Raw genomic sequence first — 24,200 nt, forward strand, 5'->3', positions numbered from 1 at the left:
ATATAAATAAAAATATTAATAATTGAATATTTATTTTTAGTACTTAAAATTTATAAATTTGCACATTTTTTTCTGTATCCATGTGTTTCCAAAATGTATTTGTATCCAAACTGTCTAACACAATACTTAATACCGATACTTTGATCCGTGCGCATATAAACTGAGTCATATAAATACTATATATAATTCTTTATAAAACAAATACTAGATATTATTTTACAAATTTTATTATACTAAAATTTGGTGGATGGATAGCAACTTAGCAAGTTCCTTAATTTTTAAAACATATTACCAAGTTCAAGTCTTTTAGTTTACATTTTCTTTAAAACGTGTTGTATAATAAAATAATACATACAATAAATAGTCATTAATTAACATGAATAAAAAAGCGATCTAATGATAATTAAACAATACATAAAATAAGAGGTCGTGAGTTCCTTCTGAAATTTCAACTATTTAATGACTTGGGTGGTTTCATAAAATTGAAACCGGTTCATCAGTTTTCTGATTAAATGGCTGATTAGTTGGTTTTCACTGGATTTTTAGCAATTTCGGCTCTTGGGGTGCGACTGAACTGGCCAGAGCCCTCCTGGGTCATGATTCAACCGGTCAGACCAGTCGATCAGGTCCAATTTCCTAAACAATGATTTTTCTGCAAATACACAGGTAATTTGATGTCTATAATTATGGCATTACCCTTTATCAAGGAAAACAATCATTGTTTCTGGTCAGTTGATAAATAAAAATAAATATTGGTTCATTGTTTCGAACAAGAGCCACCATCAAAGAGTAGAAATGATTGTTCATACGGTTCACTAGAATTTACAGAAAAAAAGTTACATACAGATAAAGAGAAAGGAAAAAAGATGTGCAGTAATGCGTTTAGTAACATCGTCAAGATACAATGCGTTTAGTAACATCGTCATGATACTTAAGCACTAAAACCGATTTCACACCCACAAATAAATGAAAATGCATAAACAAGGCTTTAGAAATAAATCAAGGATTAAGGAATCTTACTGAATATACTTCTGGGTGGAAATCATATAAATAAATGTGCTTTAATACCATGGGAGGCCCAAACAAGCTTCATGGAAAAAGCTGATTATGAAACTGTTTTTCTTCCTCTACTCGAGCAGAACAAGATAGAAAAGAAATAGACTCGAGGATGCACTTGACATGGAGCATGGTAAATCATGTACAAACAACTAACCAATGCAATCTAGCACTAATCAGCTCGAGTTGTACCAGAGTGACGATGGCGGTGATGATGATGACCATGATGACTGTGGTTGCGCTTACTACTACTCCTATGATGCCTATCAGACTCAGAATTGTCGGATGAACCTGATTCAGGGTCACGCCGCTTTCGACTTTTATGATGCCTTCCATGATCAGTATTGTCAGATGAGATTGAAATAGAACCCCGGCGTTTTCTACTTTCATTGTGTGTGTCCGAGTCGAAGTTGTCGGTTGAATCTGAGACAGAATGTCGACTTTTCCTTCTATGATGTCTATCAGACTCAGAGTTGTCTGAAGAGCTTGTATCAGAATGATGTCTCTTCTTCCTATGTAACCTCTCTTTTGCTTTCTTTTTCTTTGATTTCTCCATGTCAGGATCGGGTGAGGATGACCGGTTCTTGGACTTGCTACCAGAAGCTGAAGAACGACTCTTGTGTTTGCCCTTCGTTTTAGAATGTTTCTTAGATTTGCTTGCTGAGAAGTTGGTCAGCAGGTCGGGGATATTTCCTCCACAGAGGAACCCTACGAAGAACAAAATTTATGTGTAAAATATAGAATGCAAGGATCACAGAAAAGGAAAAGTTCCAATTACTAAATAGTTTCTTACCCCCATATTCATCAAATATGTCTTCAGCAACTATCTGCTGGTTTGGGTCATCTGGCTTGAAGCCCCCTCGTGGAGGACTCATACCTGGTTTTTGTTTCAACTCCCACTTTAGAGGCTGCAGAGAGATCCATAGAGACAATATTAAGTTACCATCAAAGAACTTAATACCGAAAGTTTCAATGATGTTTTGTTGCATACCCTCCTGTCCTGATGCAAAATAACCAACACCTGCAGTGTAGTGCAAATACACCCCTCCCCCTCCCCACTAACAAGAGTGCAACTGAAAATATCAAGCAAAAAGGGGCAATTTTAGGACCATAAAGGTTCACTAGCATTCACAAAGTGCTATGAACAGCCTGGTATAATACGAATTTGTGCTAGCAGATCCATCAAAAAACTTATGCCAGAAGATGGTATCTGAAAATAGGGAAATAGGATCTGTTAGAAAACCAGTACTGGACAAGAAGTTTTAACTAATAAACCTCAATCTAGCCCAAGGACGTAAGGCTTGATTGAAGAACAAATCATCTGAAAAAACCGACTCACTCAACTAGCTTGCATTAGTGCAGACCAAAGAAAACTAAATGGCTGGAGAAACTGTTCCAGTTCAAAATGGGGACAGATCTGATACATAAACCATGGAGGCAGGCTTGACAGGTAAGCTGGTATAAGGGATGAGCAACCACATTAACCTCACAAAAAACTTACAATGGAGGCAGGCTGGACATGAAATCCATGCTCTATACTTCTTTAATAAACCTGATCGATCTTCTATTGTTTCTATAGCATGCATTAGCATCAATTATGCCCCAGTTGAGCCAGTCTATTGAGGCTTTAATGAAAGGGCAAACTTCAACCATGTGGGAAGCAACAATTTTCATTTAAAAATTGCCATTCAAAAGAAAATAAATTTCATTTAAAATTTCATCAGAGCATGAAATAATATATCATTGGCGACCTCAATACGATTTTCTCTAGAATGGTATATAAAACAAGACATGAATCTTTAATAAGGACAATAAGAAACTCAGAACCTATAGACCATGGAAGCGTGGATCTGGAAAAAGCCAAATCCCTCGGTGCTGATGAGAGCCTTCACACCAAGCTGCTTTTTTGGGGACAAGACGACTTGGATGTTTCAGTTTCAGCTCAGAATTGGGAAAATAAGTGGGCGGACTTGTTAACAAGGGCTCTACCTAGAGTCACATCTGACCATTGCCCCATTAGCCTAGGACAGGAGCCTTTTAGGCAAGGACCTTGACCCTTTAGGTTTGAGAACATGTGGTTGACCCACCCGGACTTCGTGAAGGAGGTTGATGAGTGGAGAGAAGATCTAAGGGGGGTGAAGTGGAAAGGGGTAAGATTCCATAAAAAACTAAAAAGATTGAGAGCAGATGTAAAGGATTGGAATCGGGAGCATTTTGGGAGAATAGAAGAATTGAAATCCTCTCTATTGACCCAAATAGAGGAACTGGATGTGAAGGAATCCCAAAGAGCCTTAAGCCCTCAGGATAGAGATCGGAGATGGAATCTGAAAAGTGAGTTAAATGAAGTTATTTTGAGAGAAGAAATTTCTTGGAGGCAGAAGTCTAGATGTAAGTGGATTAAGGAAGGAGATGGGAACACTAAATTTTTTCATGACCTAGCCAATGGAAGGAGAAGGAAAAACCTAGTTTCCAAACTGGAAGGGATGAAACAGTCTTTGATACCCAAGAGAGGATAGCTACTTGTTTTGTTGACCATTTCAAATCCATCTTGAGGAGACCCCTAAGCCCTAGAGTGGAGTTGGAAGGTGTGACCTGGTAGAGGCTTCCAGAAGAGAGTAGAAGCTGGCTGGAAAGGAATTTTGAGGAAGAAATTAGAAAAGTTGTCTTTTCCATGGACAAATCTAAAGCTCCAGGACCAGATGGATTTACAATGGCTTTCTTTCAAGATTGTTGGGACATAGTCAAAGAAGATTTATTTGAGGTCTTCAAGGAATTTGAGAATAATCAAGTGATGAATTGGGGGATTAATGCTACTTTTCTAGCCTTAATTCCGAAAAAGAAAGAGGCCAAGCATCCAAAGGACTTTAGGCCTATCAGTTTGGTGACTAGTGTTTACAAGATTGTGGCAAAAGTTTATCTTTGAGGATAAAACAGGTGCTTCCTTGTCTTATTAGCCAAGCGCAAGGAGCTTTTGTTCAGGGGAGACAAATTGTAGATCAGATTCTAATAGCAAATGAATGTGTGGAGGAGATGAGGAGATCGGGGCATAAAGGTTATGCTTGTAAACTTGACCTTGAAAGACCTATGACTTAGTGGATTGGGGATTCTTATCACTCGTGCTAAAGAAGTGTGGGTATGGGGATAAGTGGTGCAAATGGATAAACGTTTGCCTCTCTAGTTGCCATTATTCCATCCTAGTCAACAAGGTAGTTATTGATTTTTTCCCAGCTAGTAGGGGTCTTAGACAAGGTGATCCCATGTCATCTTTCCTTTTCACCTTAGTGGCTGATGCTTTTAGTAGACTCCTTTCAAAAGCAGATAGAGCCAGATCTCTAAGAGGGTGGAGAATAGGTAGAGACAGAGTGTCAGTAACCCATATCCAATTTGCAGATGACATAATAATCTTTTGCAAAGGTTGTGATTTGACAGATGTAAGGAATCTAGAGGACTTAATAATTCACTTTGAGAGGGCCTCGAATTTGAAGGTAAATTTTGAGAAGAGTTGTGTTGTGGGGGTTAATTTGAACAGGAGGAGGTGGAGTCTATAACAGCCTTGTTAGAATGCACTTGCTCTCAGTGGCCTCTATCCTACCTAGGACTTCCTTTAGGTGCAAACCCAAAGGAAAGTAGGTTTTGGAATCCGGTGGTTGAAAATTTAAAAAAAAGATTGGCAACTTGGAAGAGAAACTACATTTCCGTGGGTGGTAGAGTTACTTTGATTAAAGCAGCTTTAGCCAGCTTGCCTTTATACTTCTTGTCAATCTTTAGAATTCCTAAAAGGGAGGCAAAAAAAGGTTGGAAAAACTTATGAGGGACTTCCTATGGGAACCTAGTGAAGAGAAAAAAGATCACTTGATTAGGTGGGAGGTGGCGAGTCGAAGCAAAAAAGGAGGACTAGGCTTAGGGAATGTGATGAGTAAGAATGAGGCTCTTTTAGGTAAGTGACTTTGGAGGTGGCCCCTGGAGAGGGAGAGGTTGTGGCATGAAGTAGTGAAAAGTATCCATGGTTGTTTTGAATCAGGTTGGGATGCAGGGGTATCTCGAAGGGCTTTGCTCACAGCACCTTGGAAGACTATCTCTGGCATTCTCCCTAAATTCCTCGGGTTTGTAAGGTATGATGCTTGTTCTAGAGACTCTATTCTTTTTTGGGAAGATACTTGGGTGAGCACTCAACCCCTAAAAGACTGTTTCCATTCTCTCTATTTCATCTCCCTCTTTAAAAAGAAACCCATTTCTTGGTTCCTCCCCCCCCCCCCCCCCCCGGCCTGCCCTTTGGCTTTAAATTGGGATTTTGGGTTTCGGAGAGGGTTAAGGGATGAAGAGTTTCATTGTGTCTCAAAGTTGTTGTTGCTTCTAGATTCGGTGTGCCTGGACCCCACCAACCTGGACAAGAGTCTGGGCTCTAAACCCGGTTGCCTCTTTCACTTGTGCATCTTTCTTTAAAGCCCTTTGCTCTAACCCTTCCTCTCAGATCTTCCCTGTTAAAGAGGTTTGGTCAAGGCCAATACCCCCCAAAGTAGCAGTGTTCTGTTGGGAAGCCTATTATGGTAAGATCAATACTGTGGAAAACTTGCAAAAGAAGAAACCTTTCGTGCTCCTTTGCTGCCAATATTTGAAATTGGATTGTTTCTTTATTTGGGTGCAAGTGGAACTTGCCCTCTGAAGTAAAGTTGTTGTTCACTCCAGATGCTCTTGGGAGATTGACAAAAAAGGGGAAGATAATTTGGAAATGTATCAGAGCTGCCACCTTGTGGATCTTATGGGAGGAGAGAAATGCTAGAATATTTCAAGAAAAGGAAAGAAGTCTTGCTGAAGTCAAAGAATGTATATTGACAAAGACAATTTCATGGCTGAAATATTCACAATTGTTGGCAGATTTCTCCTTTGATGACTTACGGAGAGAAGCAGTGGCTTCTACAGTCTCCACCAAGAACAAATTACAAGTTGAATGGAAACCCCCACTGAATGGAGTGGTAAAACTGAACTTTGATGGTAGCTGCCAAGGTAACCCAGGGCCATCCGGAATTGGAGGGATTCTGAGAGACAAAGACAGCAATATGTTGTCTCTTTTCTCAGGACCAGTGGGTAAAGGTGATTCTGTAAGGGCAGAGCTACTAGCAGCGGTACAAGGTAGTAGTGGGCTGGCTGAATAGCCCAGACACAGTTTGTTGGGGCTACGGGAATCTGGTAAAGAAAGTTAAATGGATGACAAGAAATATGACTGTTAGGTTCCAGTGGGTTAGAAGATCAGCAAATGTAATGGCTGATTCTCTGGCCAAGCAAGGGGTGTCAAGGGGTGATCTTTTTTGGGCTAATTTTTAATTTGTTTCTCAGGTTTGGGCATGTTTTTTTGTGCTTATGATTCAGTCCTTGGGGGAGGTAACATCTCGTGCCTCTTCCTAGGCTGCATGTATTTCTGATACTCTTTCAATAAAATTACTCTCGTTTATAAAAAAAAATGAATATGGATCTAATAATAACATCATATTCAGGGCCTCTAGGTCATGGTGACACCCTGAGAACCGAGTTTAATGTGGTGCCACAAGGGTTGAGGATGGCCAAAGCACTTCATGTGGAGAATCTATTTGCACAAAGAGACTCAAGGATAGTGGTGGTTAAAAAATAACAAGGGACTTGGACGCTTAGACACCTCATGAGGGAAAGCAGGCAGATTGTCAATGGAATGGTGGTAAATTTTCAATTGATAGATCCATATATTGGCAAATGGGTTGGTTGATATTCTAGCCAAGCAAAGGGTAAGTAAGAAATCAATGGAATACAGCTAAGTGCAGCCTATACAAAAGTAACTGTTGGAAAAATGTGATAATAAATGAAAAAGAAAACTCATTGGTAAGAAGCAAAGAGTTCATGATCAAAACAAAGGCTGATGAGGAATCACCCAAAAAGGAAAGCAATAAAAGGCAACATAACTCAAACCACTCTCTCAATACCAAATCTCCACAATCACTTCTCTAACAAAATTTTGTTATATAATATCACCCTTCTTATCCCCAAACCCCCATCCTTTCTAGATCTACAAACCTAGCCCCACTTTACTAAGTGATACCTCTTTCTACTTTGATGTTCCAAAGGAAATCTCTTTGCATCCTCTCTATTGAATCAGCCTTTTATTCCAGATTTTTTTATCAGAAACACATAAGAATTTTATTAATTAAATGAGAACAAAGTTACAAGAGGTTGTGAAAACTGAAAAGACCCAATACAAAACGTACAGACCCACCACCCCATTACAACTGTGCCCAATACAATTGCTGTACTCTTTGTTTAGCCAAGCCATCTGCTAAACTATAAGCCGATCTCCTATCCCATCTAATTTGAATGAACATGTCTCTAGAAAACCACTTAAAGCACCTAAACTCGTTCCAAAACTGCCACAGCACCCCTAAACCTTTGTTTATCCACCCTACTATTGCCTTCTGATCCTCTTCAATGATCAATCGAACAATTCCCATTTCTCTGGATTTCAGTACCCCAAAAATTGCTGGCAAAAGTTCTGTCCTTACTGAATCACCTCATTCTATTGGGCCCAAAAACAGGCCACAAATAGTACCATCGTCACCCCCCCCCCCAATTCCTGAGGGAACAGGATTGCCCAAGCTGCTACCATCAAAGTTCAGTTTCATCCAACCACCTCAGGGTGACCAAACCTCCAAGACCTTTTGTTTCCTGGAGGAAGAGCCTGCTATTGTCCCTCAGTTTCTGAAGAAATCCTCCAATGAGAAGTCTGAAAAAACATTTTTAGTGTCTTCACCCAACGCACCACTCAGAGAATTTATGATCTCAATAACTTTTTTTTTGGAAAAAGTTAGGTAAATTTATTCAAACAGAAAAGAACATTACAACAAAACTCAGGCCAAAAACTGCCTGAGTGCATATCAGATTACAGACTCATCCAACACTGAGAATAAAACAAGTGAGTCAAATTCTGATGCCTAAACTCCTCAGTAACCAACACCCAAGAGATCAACTTGCCCACGGCTCCCTGCACTAACTCATCAGGACTTTTAGCTCTACTCAAGAAAATTCTATTATTTCTCTCATCCCAAATAGACCACAAAACAGCTGCAGGAATGGTCTTTCATACTAATCTTCCTTTCTTGTTGAGACCGTCCACTCTCCAACAGTACAGCAGTTCCTTGACTGATCTTGGCATAACCCAACTAATACCCAGAGCCTTCGGAAATGTCCCCACACCATTGTGGAAGTCAGGCAGTGAATGCACAAGTTATCTGTAGTTTCTGAAAGAGAACCACACAACACACGAGGAGTCCAGAACCTGAATGCCACGTCTCTCCAGATTAGCTCTAGTCAAACATTTATCAAGAGCCATTGTCCAAACAAGAAAGGTAACCTTGGAGGGGCTAATTGGATTCCAAGTTTGATTGGCAGGAAAATCCGTATGACCTGAACTGTGCAGCTTGAAGGCCAAAGACTTAACAGAGAAACAACCATCTGAATTCCATTTCCATCTCCATTTGTCCTCCATATTCATATCTATCTTCTGATTTTGAAGCAGCCCCAACAACTCCACAGTTTCTTCTATCTCCCAATCAAACAGACTTCCCCTGCAAAGCGGGGTCCAAATAATGGTTCCACCAGAGAAACTATAATTCTCAGCCACCAATAAGTCTTCATTAATAGAACATTGAAAAAGAAGAGGGAAAGCATCCGCCAAAGGACCCTCCAAGCACCAGGGGTCCTTCCAGAACTTTATTCTATCTACTTTACCCACCTTAAGACTGATCCCTTCCAAGAGTGTAGGAAGATTCTTCATTATGCCTGTCCAAAGAGAGCTGCCCCTACTTGGAGGAGGATCCCTCGATCTCCAACTTCCCCATTCCACACCATACTTAACAGCTACTAGGTTTCTCCACCATGCATTCCTTTCAGAAGCAAATCTCCATAACCATTTACTAAGAAGGGCTGAGTTAAATTTCTTCAGATTTCTTACTCCCAGCCCCCCTTCTTCCTTAGGGAGACACACTTGATCCCACTTGACAAGGTGAACTTTCTTTTCATCTTCCCAACCCCTCGACAAAAAATTCCTCTGTAATTGCTCCAATAACTTTCACCTTCTTCCTTAGGGAGACACACTTGATCCCCCTTCTTCCTTATGATCTCAATAACTTTCACCCCAAAAATTCTTGTATTCCTTCTCTTCCCAAACTTTCCATATCACTGCAGCCCTTGTGCATCTCCATATGGTTCTTCCCCTTTTCTTTGTGCTTCTCAAAAAAAGAAAGATAAAAAATAGGCAAATTAGTTAGAAATCTCATGATGAAAGTAAACCTACCTCCAAGAGAAAGGTATTTCCTTTCCACCCAGCCAATCTTCTATCAATTCTATTCAAAACAGGTTGCCATGTGGATTTAGCAGAAGCCTTTGCCCTAATTGGTAAGACCATATAGATGAAAGGGAATTCATCCACAAGTATCCAACGTTACTGCACAATCTTCTAGCATGGAGTTTGGAGTATCACCAACACAAATCATAATGCCTTTGGACAAGTTTACTTTCAGACCTGATAACATTTTAAAACATTTTAGAGTAGCTCTAATATGCAACACCTGCTCCATAGATGACTTTAAGAATATCAAAGTGTCATCAGCATACCGAAGATGAGTGATGATTGAAGCCTCTCTTCCTAACTTGTAGCCTTTAAATTAACTCTGCTTCAACACCTTTACAAATCATCCTAGTTACAACTTCTGCAATTAAAACAAACAACATGGGGAATAAAGGGTCCTCTTGCCTCAACCTTTCTAGAAGTTTGAAAGAATTCTGTGGACGATCCACTTATCAACATTGAAAAGGATACCAAAGATATACACGCAAATATCCAACTTCTCCATTTCTCCCCATAACTCACCTGCATGAGAACCTCCTCTAAAAAACCCCATTCTCCATAGTCATAAGCCTCCTCAGTGTAAATCTTGCAAATCAAACCTGCTTCACCACTCCTAATCCTTAAATCCACACACTCACCAGTAACTGATGCCCCATCAGATCATTGCAAGGAAGGTAACATCCTTTGGAACATCATACCTTTTATATTTTGTTAGTAGACCTTATCGATAGAGCATAATCATACTCTTTAATGCAAGAAGTGTCCTACTCCAAACTTAGCATTTACAGGTAAGGTAGAGCAGCTGATTTATTTGTGGGCATCCATCTTGGTGGAATTCAAAGATTTAAAGATCCACAGCTTTTGCAACAATTGGAATAGAGTTATTACTGTATCTAATGACGGTACAGAAAAGTACATCTTGTATATGAGTAACCTCATAGAAACCACGTCATTTTTCATCTAGGGGCTCATCTCTTAACCTACTAGCATATCAATAGAAACCATCATTGTTTATCAAAAGGAAAGAAAAGAAAAAGAACACAATCGCACTAAAGATTAATTAATAAGTGATAAATTTATGATAGCAGATAGATTTAATGAAGAGATGATAGAATTTAAACTTAAATGGCTTTGAACTAAATACCACAAACTTTACCTAATAGAACATCATGTTTCATAGGTATGAAATAAGTTTCTAATAGGAATATTGAAGCATGTATACCAACTTGAAACATTGATCAGAACTTAGTTCATTTCAAAGTACCCAATGAAAACATCACTGACCTCGCTAGATTCAGTGTGGGCCAAGATAGCTGTCAAGGGATCATCTCTCTTCAATCGGCTTTCTTCATTAGGCATTATTGCATCTCTCAATGGGCATTCGCGATCACCACTTTGATGACCATATTTTCCACATCTTACACATTTCACATTACGGACTTCAATCCCAAATGGTTTTACTCTTGCTGGCAGACCTGTCTCTAGCCTGAAATAAAGCGCCGCTATTTAAACCGCATATGGAGTAGTGGTCAAGAATAACATAAGAAGTTTTCAGGTGAGAACAGCATTACAATTAACAACAGAAAAAAGTCCAAGGTATCAAGAGAACAAGAGAAAACCTCAAGTAAGAACTCTTATTGCATGACTTGGGAGGTGGCCACTCCCCCCATAGAAAATGATGCATGCATCAATTGGACTTTGTTCTCAGCCTATGCATGGAACACATGATGATAAACCAGGAACCAGGACCATTCAAAGGCCTACAAGGCTACCACAAACTACAGTTCACACAGTCTTGACAATAAAAACATGTTGGACATGATGGATCTCATCCAACGCAATAGTGAACAAGGCATCCTCTTGGCAACAAGGCATTGTCCCAGGGTCACCTTGCATGGAAGCTTCAACATATATATGTTATACATGTCATGTTAAGCCACAAGAACATGGCCAGAAAGTGTCAGATAAGAATGTATACCAAAAATTGAAGTATTCATCACGATACAGAACCCTTATATAGATAACCTGTATCATGGTTGTGGTGTATGTGCACTATACTAAAACATACATAAATATACAATGCGAAAGGATGTAAGTGTTGAAAATGAATGATCACTATTACTTGACAGATCAAGAGTTTACAAGCATGGCAATGGAGAGGAAGGAGAAAAAAAGGCAGGCAACAAAGAGGTTGAAACTCCATGAATCAATTGAGGTAGTAATTTTTTTATTGATAATGATCAGAAATTTATCAAGAAAAAAATAAGAGTTAAGATACAACAGTGAGTGCACGCTTTCATCTATCCCAGTAAAACTGAAAAGAAAGCCAGCCCCTTGACTATTCGCCCTAACATCTTTAGTAGTCCATTTATAATCATCATCATCATCATCATCTAAAAGGCCATTTGGTAATGGATGGAGTTGTTGAAACTGAATGACTTGTTGCTTTGTCCTTTCATGGACAAAATCATTAAATTATAAAATATTTAAGGGTATAGTAATCTATCCAACTTCAGCTTGAGCCATCAAGGAGCCCATAACCTCCTTAAAAACTTATTCACTAAAAGACAAAGCATAAATTTTGTCCATCCACTTCAGCTGTTATCAAATGGCCCCTAGCATGTTCCCACTATATGGGGTCAGATACACCAATGCTGTTCCACCATTCTCTTCTATTATTACTAGTCCATTCCCATACAATAATCGACAAGCCCAAAGGAAATGATCTTCAACACAAACCTTATCTATTTGCACCATCTCTAGCAAGTGAATCAGCTAGAATTTCAGAGATCAAGAATCTTATAGAAACCATAAGGTTGATTACCAGCAATTCCATATTCAGAGACTTGTTTTGAAGTAACTCTTTGCCATAGTTATCAAGGTGTAGACGATTCTAGGTAAGAGTGGAGTGCCTATTGGCCTAGTTACCTAGCCAATAGAATTTTGCAAAGAAAAACCTAAATTCTAAGTTAACTCCCTATTTTTACATACCAATACAAATACATATAAATTGAAAAAATAGCCATATTCTTTAATAGTAACATTAGTTTTCCCCTCAAAACATTCTTTAGACAGCTAAAAGCCCTTTTCTGGGGGGTAGGGGTGGGGGTGATTTCCCTCACAAACAAGTTTGGGCCCATGGATTTTGTGGCATGGACAAAAATCTTAGGCAAATGTTTGACCATGTAAAAGTTAGTTCTAAGGAAGATAATCATTCCAGGGTGTGTTTAGGAATGAAGAGGGGCAGATTGTTGCCTTATACTCCAGCCCAAATGGTGTGGGGGATGCAGTTAGTGAAGAGATGCAAGCGGCTATACAGGGTGCACAAATTGCTAAAGAGTTGAACTTTGGGAGATTGATCATTGAAGGCGACTCTAAAGTGGTAACTGGGTGGTTAAAAGAACCAGAGACAACAGCTTGGTCTTTTAGGGGAGAGATAAGGAGATTTAAGTGGCTTACTTCTAATCTCACAGTGAGAGTTCAGTGGGAGAGGAGGTCAGCAAATGGGCCGGCAGACTTACTAGCTAAGCAAAGGGTGAACAGGGATCACTTGTTCTGGGCTCAATTGTAATTTTATTTTGATTTTCTTTGTTTTGGAAGGCAGCAACTCGCGCCTTCTGGGAAAACTCTAGATTGTATCCACTTTTCATTTTAGTTTATTTTCATCCTAATAAAATTATTCATGGTTCATCAAAAAAAAAAAAAAGGAAGATAATCAAACATGGATGGTGTTCTTTATCAAGAGACAGTTGAGACTGCTAGTCACTATGACTGATCACTTTGAAGTTTTTAGAATTCAACCCAAGGTTTCTTTGTTCTTTTTTTTTATCAATAACAAAACTTTCATTAATCAATCAGAATAATTAATTAAGCAAAGGGGGAGATAAACTCTCTTAACTCCCCAACAGAGGCATGAACCCCCACAATGAGAAAACCAGAATTACAACTGAGCTCAAAATATAGATTCCCTGGCCATCCCTAGCTTAGCTAACCCAAGGTTTCTTTGTTCTTACAGAGCTAAGGATGGCAAATCAGGAAATTAGTAAGAAAAAGCAAGGCCAATGGAGTATCATTCCTCTAGCAACTATTTGGATGGTTACGGGAGAGAAATTCCAGAACTTCTGAAAGAAAAACATCTACTTCTGAGTCTGTGCTCCTTAAATCCACTGGGATGGTTTCCTCTTGGTTATCTATAAAGGAATTCAAGGGCAATGTCCCTATGTAGTTATTAACATTATAATATAATCCGATCTAATTCACCCATCAAAATTTATTACTAATTATTAGAGTATGTTTTCAATGTAAAGCTGCTTATAAGTTGTATTATCAACTCACCCACCCACCAGAAGTCAAAGTTACAAAAATTCATTTAACAAGAACAAATACTAAATTGTATACTGGCACTTGATGAGGAAAGTTGCCTCCCCCCCCCCCTCTCTCTTCAAAACGGACTTGGACAGCAAGAACTATTCCCCTGAAAGATATAGCTATTCTACATTAATTTCAACAGGAATTCAAGCATACAAGGTGCAAGGATTATTAAGTATTAGCAGATCTTGCAGAAGAAAATATGGTAAATAATGTGCTCTTGAAAGTTTTCCTTGCAATTCGGACAAATGAAATGAATAAGCCAATATTTCTACTACAATTTCAAAGCTCACATCTGAAATCACAATGAAAACACAGATTTTACAAATTGCAAAGAAGACCAACTAAATAAATATACCGTGGAGCATTTTTCAATACTTCAAATTCGTCCTCTGTTGGTAAGGCACGACCAAAGACATCCTTTGGCCTTGGCTTCCTCCTAGTTTCACTTGGATAATCAGGCGGCCTACAAGGAAATGCAATGTTGTATTTGTAATCGATCACATATGAGAAAACAATCTTAGTATTACGTTTACAGTCTAAAACACCCAGTGGACATCCACCATTAGTCTTCAAAGATTAAGAAGCCCTTAAAAACAGTTAGTAGGGATGGGAAAGTAATAGAAATGACAAGAAATGAATGCCAGTACATTGTGGGGGGAGCACCATCTGCAGGCTCTTGCTGAGGATTGTTTTGTTCCTGCCTTTTCCTCTCATCCGCAATCTCTGCAGCTTTGGCACTTTCTGCATTATAACCCGGTGGCCGAACATACATGAAACTAACAGCTTTCATCATCTCCACCTATACAAAATTTTGAATTACAAATGTCAAAAGGCATCATCGTTCTTTTTCCTCAAGCATATCTTGCATAATTGTTTACTGAAATTTCTTCTATCAAGTTCCAAGTATTTCCCAATAATTCACATTATTTATGGCGACAGACTGAAGTGGACTAAAAGAGGAATTAATCCAAATCCAAATTCTGATCATTCATGCGAACCCACGAAGTAAAATAGGCAGATAATTACAATGGAACAAAACAAAAAAAAAATGAGATGTTAAAATGGGACTGCTGCAATTGAAATTCTAATTATATTTATTGTAATTATTTTTTACCTTCTCCTTCTCTTTCTTGGAGACAAGAGCAGTTTGACGGAAGAACTCCTGCTCCTGAGCAAACTGCAGAGCCAAACACAAAGACGCATAGAGAAATTTGACAGAAAAGACGAATGAAACTGAAAGCATATGAGAAAGAGAGGGAACGGAGAGACGAACTTCTCTGGCAACTTCCTCGGCACGGCGCTCGCGTTGAGCATCGGTCTGCTCAGCTATCCACTTGCGACGTTGGTTGGGATAGGACAGAGGGTGCCAAGGCTTCTGGTTGAGGTAGGAATGGCTCCAAGCCGTACCAGCCTTGGTCTTGTAGTCCACTTCGCCCTTCTCCACGAATTTCTTTTTCCCTAGCCTCCCCAACCCTCCTCCACCCTCCTCTTCATCCATTTTTCTTACTTCTCCTGAAACCTCAAACTCCCACTATTCTTCGTCTTCTTCGTCGTTGTCGTCGTCGATCCGAACCAACTCTTGATCAGCAAACAGGGACCTCTCTCCTCGACCCTGTGTTTTATGGAACGAGGAAGAGTATTGATCAGGGCACATCACCATTTTGATGATCCGAGCAAAAAAGACAAATACGCTATGGGGTACATTGTGGTGCCCCTTTTAAAAAATAGGAGGTGCTATAATCAATAATTACATGTTTTCTTATGGCAAATTTTTTAAAGTATCCCTGAGATTTAGCAAATTGACTAATTCTACACTTAATATTGTGTTAAAGTACGTTAAGGTGAAAAAAGGGCAAAATGTTAAATTTATTCTCCATTATTTCTCAAAATTTCATATGTGATGATCCTATCAAGTCGGAATCTCGCTGATGTTTTTTCTCCAACTATTCGGCCATTTTACTTCTATGTTTTGTAGCAATTTCAAATCTAAATTGATTTATCTTGGCTACGATCACACAATTGTGTTTTTTTCCTTCGACTTAAAGACTGTTTTCCCCGTTTTGCACTGTTTCTCGAACTAATAAAAGTAGAGCAGAGTTGGAGTTTGCATTTTTAGAGGCAAAATCAAATAACCCTTAGCAATTTTAAGAGATTTTAACCTTATTGGAGACTATTCATGGTAGAAGATAAATGAAGGTCAGAGCCTTTGCTTAAGCATTGTTTCAGAGTTTCATATTAGGAGGTCGAGGTGGAGACAAGGAAGTCATCAAGGAGTATTTCAATAACTTGGGTTTTAGAAATGGAAGAAGATGTATGGAGATAATGACGACGTGAACAAGATCCAACTTGATATTCAACTCAAGCAGTCTAAGACTATCGACAACGTAATAAGGACAATTTCTATTTCCACCACTCCTCCCCACCTCATACCATCCTACCAAAGTTCGAACCACAACAAGGTTGCACTTGGTTTTGGGGAATGGAATCCGAAAACATGAGAATTTACAACAAGGTGAATTATGGTTGTTTTGATGCCAGCAATAGTTGAAAGGGTGGGGGCATTTATCAAATAAACGTTTACTCACTTTAAATGTTTTTTTTTTTTTTTTTTTGTTTGGTTGTTTGGTTGGGCTTACCTTGGGCGTTTCAAGAAACAGCCTATAAAGCTACTTTACTATTCAGCAAAAATAAATGTTTTCTCATGGGTTGGTTGTTTGGTGGCGCATTTCAGAAAATAGCCATATGGGTGTTTTAGTAGGACACTTTCACTTGGATGCATATGAGCCATGAATCAATCTAATGGCCCAAATTACCCATGCTTGGACGTAATGGCTGATTTTCATATCCAATGGTGGATCTATGATGCAAACCACATCTAACGGTCAAAAATGTATGGTATAGGTTCTCAAAGTGTGAAATCGATATTTATTGATGTATATTATATACAAACTATCCATTGTTTTCTCCTAACCTCATCTCATTACTTGTCTATTATTTTCTTCTATTTTGGATTAAGACAAATACTTTGTTGGTAAAATATTTGTTTGATAAAAAATTATTATATATATATATATATATATAATATGACGAAAAAAGTGAAATGTTGAATTTGACGTCCATTATTTCTTAAATTTTTTAAAACAAAACTTAAGTACTTAACTGATGAAAATTTTCAAGAATAGTAAAAGAGTCCAAGGCCCCACCAATCACAAACAACTCATCACTTGAAACAAGTAGGTGGGTTTTTGCGCAAAGTGACTCCTTGTCCCTAGCGTTAAAACATGGGTACTATGGCAACGCCGAAAGCAATGTGGCCTGTGGCCTTTCTTGAGTCCCTCATTCTTGGAGAGATAGATTCTCATCTTTTATCTTTATTTTTCTTATTTTTCTCCTTTCAGTCCTTTGCTCAATTTATACTTACTCCTTGATGTAGAGAGGGCTGTTTTGCTAAGGTGTCATTGCATACGAAACTTATGTTCCTTCCAATTCTTGTTTTGTTTATTCACTAGTTCTGCTTTAGGTTTAAAAGGGCTGTCAAATTTGGTCGCCACCACTTGACAGAGCAACAACCATTGTAGGAATCTAGCACTCATAACGTAATGAAGGCATTCACAAGGGATTCCCATTTAGAGGAACATATTTGTTATAAGGTGGGTTTTTCTCATTGTGGGGTCATAGTGTTGTAGAGTTAGATATAGTCGGAGTCGGATTTTAGGCTGGGTGGAGATAGCGGAAGGTCATTTTAGAAGGCTTTGAAATTTGTACTGAGGAAAGTGTTGGATAGATTTGAAAAGCAGGGTGGTCTTGATTAGTCACAGTTGGAGACTAGACTTGTTGTTCATCCACCTAGATTAGTGATTGCGAGCATATCTTACAATTCTTTTTTTTTTCTTTGGTTATTGTTGGTGGAGATGATTGCTAGCGACATTGGTTGAGCATCCCTTTCCATAATAGCTTCTTCACTACAACTAGGTTGAGCATCCATTTCTTTCATCAATAAGATAGGTTTTGTTTTGAAAATTTAAAGAACAATGAAGAGCAAAATCGACCACAAAAGGGTAGTTTTGGAATTAGGAAGAATTTTATAACTCATGTGACACCACATGAGAACAAATTATTGTAACGACCCACTAATGGTAGGGGAGGATTTTGTCCATTGTCAAAAAACTTAATGGTCTTTTAAGTAATTTTTCAAACAATGGGGTACGTTTTTGTCCATTTGTTAAACCATAAGGGTAATTTAAGTATTTAACCCTATATTAATTTATTTAATACATACACACATACATACATACATACACACTCCAAATTTCCAAGTCATCATAACCCCCTTTCTATTCATTTATGGTTCACAAAGGTGATGGATTAGGAAATGACCTCTTCTTCCCTTTCTTGAAAGAAAGAATTAATCCCCTAGATTATAGGCATCAATCCCTCTCTCTCCCTCTACAATGATTTAGTGTGCTTCTTCTTTTCTTTTATAATTTATTGCCTTAATTGGAAAAAAATTAAAACATCACAAAGACTAAAGAACCTACATCTTCTGTCCCTTTTATCTTCTTCATCCCTATTAATCAATTAATTGAATAAAGGTGACCACTCCTAATTATCCACTCATTAATTGGAGTTGAACTAATTCATGCCTATTAATAACAATTTAATCCACTTACTCAATTAATATTACATTAATTTAAATTTATTTTATTCAATATGTAATAAAAGAGAGTTAAGGATAAAGTAGGAAGGGGAAATGAAAGAGAGTTAAGGATATAGTAGGAAGGGGGTTTTGGAGAAAGGAGAGGGTTGCTGACATGGACCGTTTCGCTTTATATATAATATATATATTATTTATATTATATATATCTCAAAATATATTTAAAATATTATTTATATTTTAAAAATTTCTTTTATTTTAAGAAAATATATTTTCCAAAAATACTTTTAATTAAAAAAATTTTGGTGATGCAAGTGCCCACAAGGAATCCATCTCCATCAAGCGGGAATGGAGGGTAACTTTTAACCCCAACAGTGATTAGGATGGAGAATAGTCCCTGCCCTAAACTCACCCCATTGCCACTCAATTACTTATCATAAATAGTAAAGTACTTATTTTACTATTAATTAACATTAATTATTTAAATTTAATTATAGATTAACAAGAGTTATGATTTAATTTACCTTAAATTAATAATAATTATGAATTTATTATTTAAATTATATTGTCCGATAATAATCTGGACAATATATTGGTTCCGATTATTGGAACCAGAAGCAATTCAATCGATTCGGGTCCGTCAGGTCGGACCCGACCCATAACTCCAAATTAGCAAACGGGGTTTTAATAGTTTCCGGGGTATTACAAGTCGACGGTCTAGATCTTAGGATAGTTTTTTTGCTTCATAAGATCTTACGATAGTGGCACTTACAAACATGTATATTTGTATTAAAGCTACACAAAAAGTGAAACACAAAAAAAAACAGGTGAAGCACTGAAACTTCAGGGGCAGTTTGGTCTTACAAACATGTATATTTGTATTAAAGCTACACAAAAAGTGAAACACAAAAAAAAACAGGTGAAGCACTGAAACTTCAGGGGCAGTTTGGTCCTTGCGTTTATTTTTGAGAGACGGTCTGTCTGTTCCTCTCTCCTCCTCAGGCGTTCGTTTTCCCTTATCCAATTATCACTACACTTCTTAAACTCTTTCTGAAGCTCCCGCTATTCCTCTGTTCCGAAGATCGTTCTGGTTCTATCACTGTCTTCCTCTCATTTACTTTAGTTGCTTCTATCTTTCTATCTACTTGTTCATGTAGACATAGAAAGTTAGAAAATTAATACAGAGAAAATGGCGTGTCTGCTGCCACAATTCAAGTGCTCACCAGATACTATTTCCATCCATTTCAGAACCCACCAACTTCAACACCACAAACACCACCACTGTAACAATAAACACTGTAAGTTATGACTCCTTTAACCCTTTTTCCCGTCATTCTTCCACCTGTTTGTATTGTTTTAATTGGTGCTGTTATTTGTGATGGAATGATAACTTAGCTTAGCATCCTTTTCTTCCGGAAATGCTACATACAACAAGAAAATGTTTCGAGTGGAGTAGTGGGTCTGTTCTGTTTTCTTGTTTCCTGCTATCTTTCCAAAGATATAAATGAACTAAAACTTATGGGTAGTAGTAGTTGGTGTAAAGAGGTAAATTCGTTGGTGGTGCATTTATCTGCAAGATGGCAAGTCCAGGTATTTTCTAAATTTCAACCCGTACAGGTGCATTCTGGAATTGCTTTCCGTTTGTCAACGTTGCGGTGTTTATATGCTAGACCTTGTCATTGAATGAATAATCCTCCTTCTGTGGCCCATTTATGGCATTCAAATGGAATATTGGTTGATCAGGTCTTCTATAAATGTCTAATAGATACAATTTACATGTATAACTTGGATGGTTTGTTATTGGGTTTGTTGGTTTTTGTGAATTGCTGATTCTTCATGAAGGATGCAGTAATTTAAGTCGTGTGGTTTTTAGTCTCCCCAAGACGAGCTCTTAAAAAGAAAATGAAGGGAGAGAAAGAGAACTAAATTACTTCGGGTGCTGGCATTTCCATTTAGTGATGTATTTCACTTGGGCGTGAAAAAAATAGTTTGGGGGAAAATTGTCACAAATCATGCTTCAAATTTGATAATTAAGTATGTAGTCCTTATTTTGTAGAGAAAATTCCATCAGAAATCTCTAGTTGACATACCTTGTCCTTTCAATCATATCCTAGAACTTATAAAAGCAATTGACATAAATGTATTAATATATATGTGATAGTTCATAGTTGTTCTGAAATTTAACTTCATTGTTATGTGAAATTAAAACAGAAAAGTCACCCCTTTGTACGTTTTTCAAATGATTACTATGATATACTCTTTGGAGCTTATAATTTTTGAAAAACCTTTGAGAAATGTGATTTTGTATATGATGTTGGACTTATTTTTCAGTATTGGTTGCAATATGCAGCAAAATCGAGAGATCTTCTTTCCTTCCAGACACAATGTGTTCTTTCCACAACAACAACAGCTATGACAACTACACTGGTTGATGTGGAGAAGCTGAGAATGCCTTCTTTGGAATCTCATTCAATCTCAGTAGCAGCTGACAGACCCTTGTCTTATATTGGGGCCACCGGTCCACCCACAAAGGTCAGATTTAGTTTATTTTATATATTTCAGGAAAAAAGGGTCCTTAAGTTTAGCAACATATTGTTTCCTGCAAGATGACATGTAGGACTTATGTCATATGTAGTATTTGAAATGTTGTCAAGTGAGCTCTTGTGGACCAAGATCCTAACATGACACTAAAGGCAATTCTTCACATTTTTTTTCACATTTTTCATTTTTCATTTTTTTTTTGTGATCAGCAAAGTAGATTTTATTGAGAACCATAAAATGGCGCTGTATGTACAAGGTGTACATGTTTCTTGACATAAATAATGACCATAGTAGCAAAAACATTTTACATTTCCATACTGCATTAAGAACCCCATAAAAATAAAAAAAATGAACTCAATGGATATTCTGCCCAACAAAGCTGTTGCCTATCCACACCTTCATGAGCTAGGGGATCTGCCAAAGAATTTATGGATCTTGGAACCCTAAAATTTATGCTTGCATTCTTTGGCATAATTGTTTAGCCTCCCTGATCATGTTCTACAGGGTTCAAAGACCTGCCTTTCACTTTTAGCAAGCATATGATTGATCTTGAGTCTCCAATTGCAAACCAGGGTAACCTGCTGTATTTGCTAGTTTTCAGCCCTTGCATCACTGCTAGTAACTCAGTCCTTATCGAATTTCCTTCCCCAGTAGACCCTCAATATGCAAATAACACATCTCCCATATTGAAGTATTCCACCAATACTGGTTGGACCTGGGTTTCCACGGCTGCATCCATCAAAGTTCATTTTGATTTTATCTGCTGGTAAGAGTGTCCACATTGTGGTGATTTGGTTGGCCAAGGAGGGTGAAGATGCCATTATGGCCAACCTCTATGGATAGGAGAATTCCCATCCATATGCAATAGAAAAATAGGTGAACTCTTTAGTTGTTTGGGCCAATTACTTTGATCATGGTTAAGCTGGTTGCCTCTTCTCTTGACTTTTATTGATCTTTGAAAATTCTTGCATTCTGTTCTTCTCAAATGGTCTATAGTATTGTCACCCGAGAGCACCTCCACGTTATCTTGCCTTTTCTTATTCTTGGTGCAAAGCAAATTAGTTGGAACAAAGTGGCAGTTCCAATGGGGGATTCCAGCTAGCTTCAAACAAATTAAAGAAATGCTTCCTAATATATGATACCCATTGACAAGAGATTAGCAAGTGATAGGAGGTTTCGGAACTTGCCTTGCATAGGAAGCATATATTTGGGGATATAGCACAGTTCGGCCTTCTCTTTTGAAGGAATTCCCAAGTATTTATCTTTTGGTGGTAGACTTCCCAAAAGGCCAAATTCGTCACGTCACTGATTATTGGATATTCAACCATAAAGATCATGGTTTTTAGGTTAAAATTTGCAACTGGATTATACAACTATAATACTTGATAGTTTATTATAATACTATAATCAGTTAGGTGTTGTTCTATTTTTTTAATATATTTGCATAATAAGCTCTTAGATGTAATTAACCTTCAGTTACTGGATTCTCTTTGCTAATATGCATATGTTAAAACTCAAAATTGAAATTCAAAGTATACCCCCCTGTGTCCCTGAATCCTACATTTTTCATGGAGTTTGAGATCTTGTCCAATGCTATGTTTTGAAGCTTATATGCTCATCCACATAACAAGGTATATTATGCATATTTTTTCTTCAGTGCATGAAAGCAGTATTTTAAAAGCTGTGGGAGGCTCCAGGTGAGGTGCCCCCAAAATGCCCGAGGCGTACACTTCATACACCTTTTGCATGAGGTGTGCTAGAGGCATATGCCTCATGTCCCTCATACAAAAGATAGAAAGAAAGGAAAAAGAAGAGAAAGGAAAGGAAAAGAAAGGGAAGGGAAAGAAAAAGAAAGAAAGAAAGAAAGAGAAGGAAAAAAAAAAGAGAAAGAAAGAAAGAGAAGGAAAAAAAAGAGAAAGAAAGAAAGAGAAGGAAAAAAAAGAGAAAGAAAGAAAGAGAAGGAAAAAAAAGAGAGAGAAAGAAAAGAAAAGGGAATGGAAGGAAAGAGAAGGGGAATTAGTGTTTGGGCTGGGGGTGAAGCACCCCTTCCCTCCCCAAAAAAAACTCCCAATTTGTTTTTGTTAGTTTTTTTTTTTTTTTTTTTTTGTTCTAGGGGGTGGGGGGTGTCTTGCTCCAATCCAGCCCGCTTGCCTCTGCTTCAACAAGAACCCCCCTCTTTGAACTAGTGTTTTGCATCTTCATTTTTCTTAATATAAGAAATCTTTCATAAAGACACAAGTTGAGATCCTCCTTCCTCTTCTTATTCCTCCTCCCCCTCCTTTTTCCTCTTCACCTCCCTCCTATTAAGGAGGCTTATGCTTCCTTGTGCTCAGGAGGCTTATGCCTCTTACGTTTTGCACTATGCCTCATGCCTCTAGGTAATGGAATGCATTGCATCATGCCTCCACGTTTTAAAACATTGCTTCCAAGTCAATGGTTATTGCTGTCCTTGACTGAAAATAGGAATTACCTACTTAGTAATGGGGTTGTGCTCCCTTGTTTGTTTGGATATCTTTTGCATGGTAAGGGGGTGGGGTGTGGTGGTTCATAGGTCTACTTTAACCAAAGCTCCTACCTCAATACTGGCAGTACAAATACAAGGCCAAAACGAAAGCAACTCAGCCGAGATATGGCAGATGGTTGTGCCGTAGGAGTGCAATGTGGGCAGGTTTGATTGGGTTCAAGGCCATCGTGGGTTTATAATCTATCTCTCATGTTTTGTATGTATACATTTCATTTGGACTCCATTTGGGTTTTATAGTCTAATATAGAAATAAAACAAGAGAAAAATATGTAAAATTGTCATTACATATATATATATATATATGAAAGTTTTTTTTTTCTTTTTGAGAAAAGGAAAAGTATGTTTGTATTATTAAGAAAAATGGGAGGTTACCCCAATGCAGTGAGTGACCGTACAGTGTAATTGCATTCACAAAAAATAACAATAGTATGCTAATTACAGAAAAGAGAATCTGTAGACAGATTACAAAGATTTTACACAGGAATAGATCATTCCAGCCATGTTATGGATTACTTGATCAGTCTGAGTGGTTGTTTTCAAACATTCTGCTATTTCTTTCCATCCAAATGGTCCAAAAAACAGCAACAAGCATCATGAACCAGATGAACTTATCAGATCTGGTCAGGCCTTCAATATGCCAACTCTGAAGAAAATCCAAGATCATGGGAGGGATCCAGTTCAACCGA

General features: G+C 37.9%; 2 protein-coding genes across 2 annotated transcripts in view; one reads left to right on the plus strand and one right to left on the minus strand.

The window, feature by feature from the left end:
• Positions 1 to 853: 853 nt before the first annotated feature.
• LOC148845829 (zinc knuckle (CCHC-type) family protein) lies at positions 854 to 15,510 on the minus strand. Its single transcript, XM_088955720.1, has 7 exons — positions 15,069 to 15,510; positions 14,910 to 14,972; positions 14,443 to 14,594; positions 14,151 to 14,258; positions 10,709 to 10,910; positions 1,850 to 1,964; positions 854 to 1,764 (listed from the first exon to the last, which is right to left on the minus strand). The coding sequence occupies exons 1-7, from the start codon at positions 15,291 to 15,293 to the stop codon at positions 1,229 to 1,231; spliced, it is 1,401 nt and encodes a 466-aa protein (XP_088811846.1). The 5' UTR covers positions 15,294 to 15,510; the 3' UTR covers positions 854 to 1,228.
• Positions 15,511 to 19,362: 3,852 nt separating this feature from the next.
• LOC148845830 (RNA polymerase sigma factor sigB-like) overlaps positions 19,363 to 24,200 on the plus strand; it is a 30,117-nt gene continuing 25,279 nt past the window's right edge. Inside the window, exons 1-2 of the mRNA XM_088955365.1 lie at positions 19,363 to 19,747; positions 20,800 to 20,981. Coding sequence (XP_088811491.1) covers positions 19,639 to 19,747; positions 20,800 to 20,981 — 291 coding nt within the window. The 5' untranslated portion in view covers positions 19,363 to 19,638. The remainder of the gene's footprint in view (positions 19,748 to 20,799; positions 20,982 to 24,200) is intronic.

The sequence above is a fragment of the Nelumbo lutea genome, chromosome 7 (assembly GCF_056320005.1).
Source record: "Nelumbo lutea isolate HS-2025 chromosome 7, American lotus-T2T, whole genome shotgun sequence".
Taxonomy (NCBI): domain Eukaryota; kingdom Viridiplantae; phylum Streptophyta; class Magnoliopsida; order Proteales; family Nelumbonaceae; genus Nelumbo; species Nelumbo lutea.

Coding starts and splice junctions, on each gene's coding strand:
- LOC148845829 (XM_088955720.1), bottom strand. CDS start 15,293: ATGGATGAAGAGGAGGGTGGAGGAGGGTTGGGGAGGCTAGGGAAAAAG. Junction 14,595..14,909: donor CCAAGAAAGAGAAGGAGAAG/GTAAAAAATAAT, acceptor AATTTTGTATAG/GTGGAGATGATGAAAGCTGT. Junction 1,765..1,849: donor CATATTTGATGAATATGGGG/GTAAGAAACTAT, acceptor TGTTCTTCGTAG/GGTTCCTCTGTGGAGGAAAT.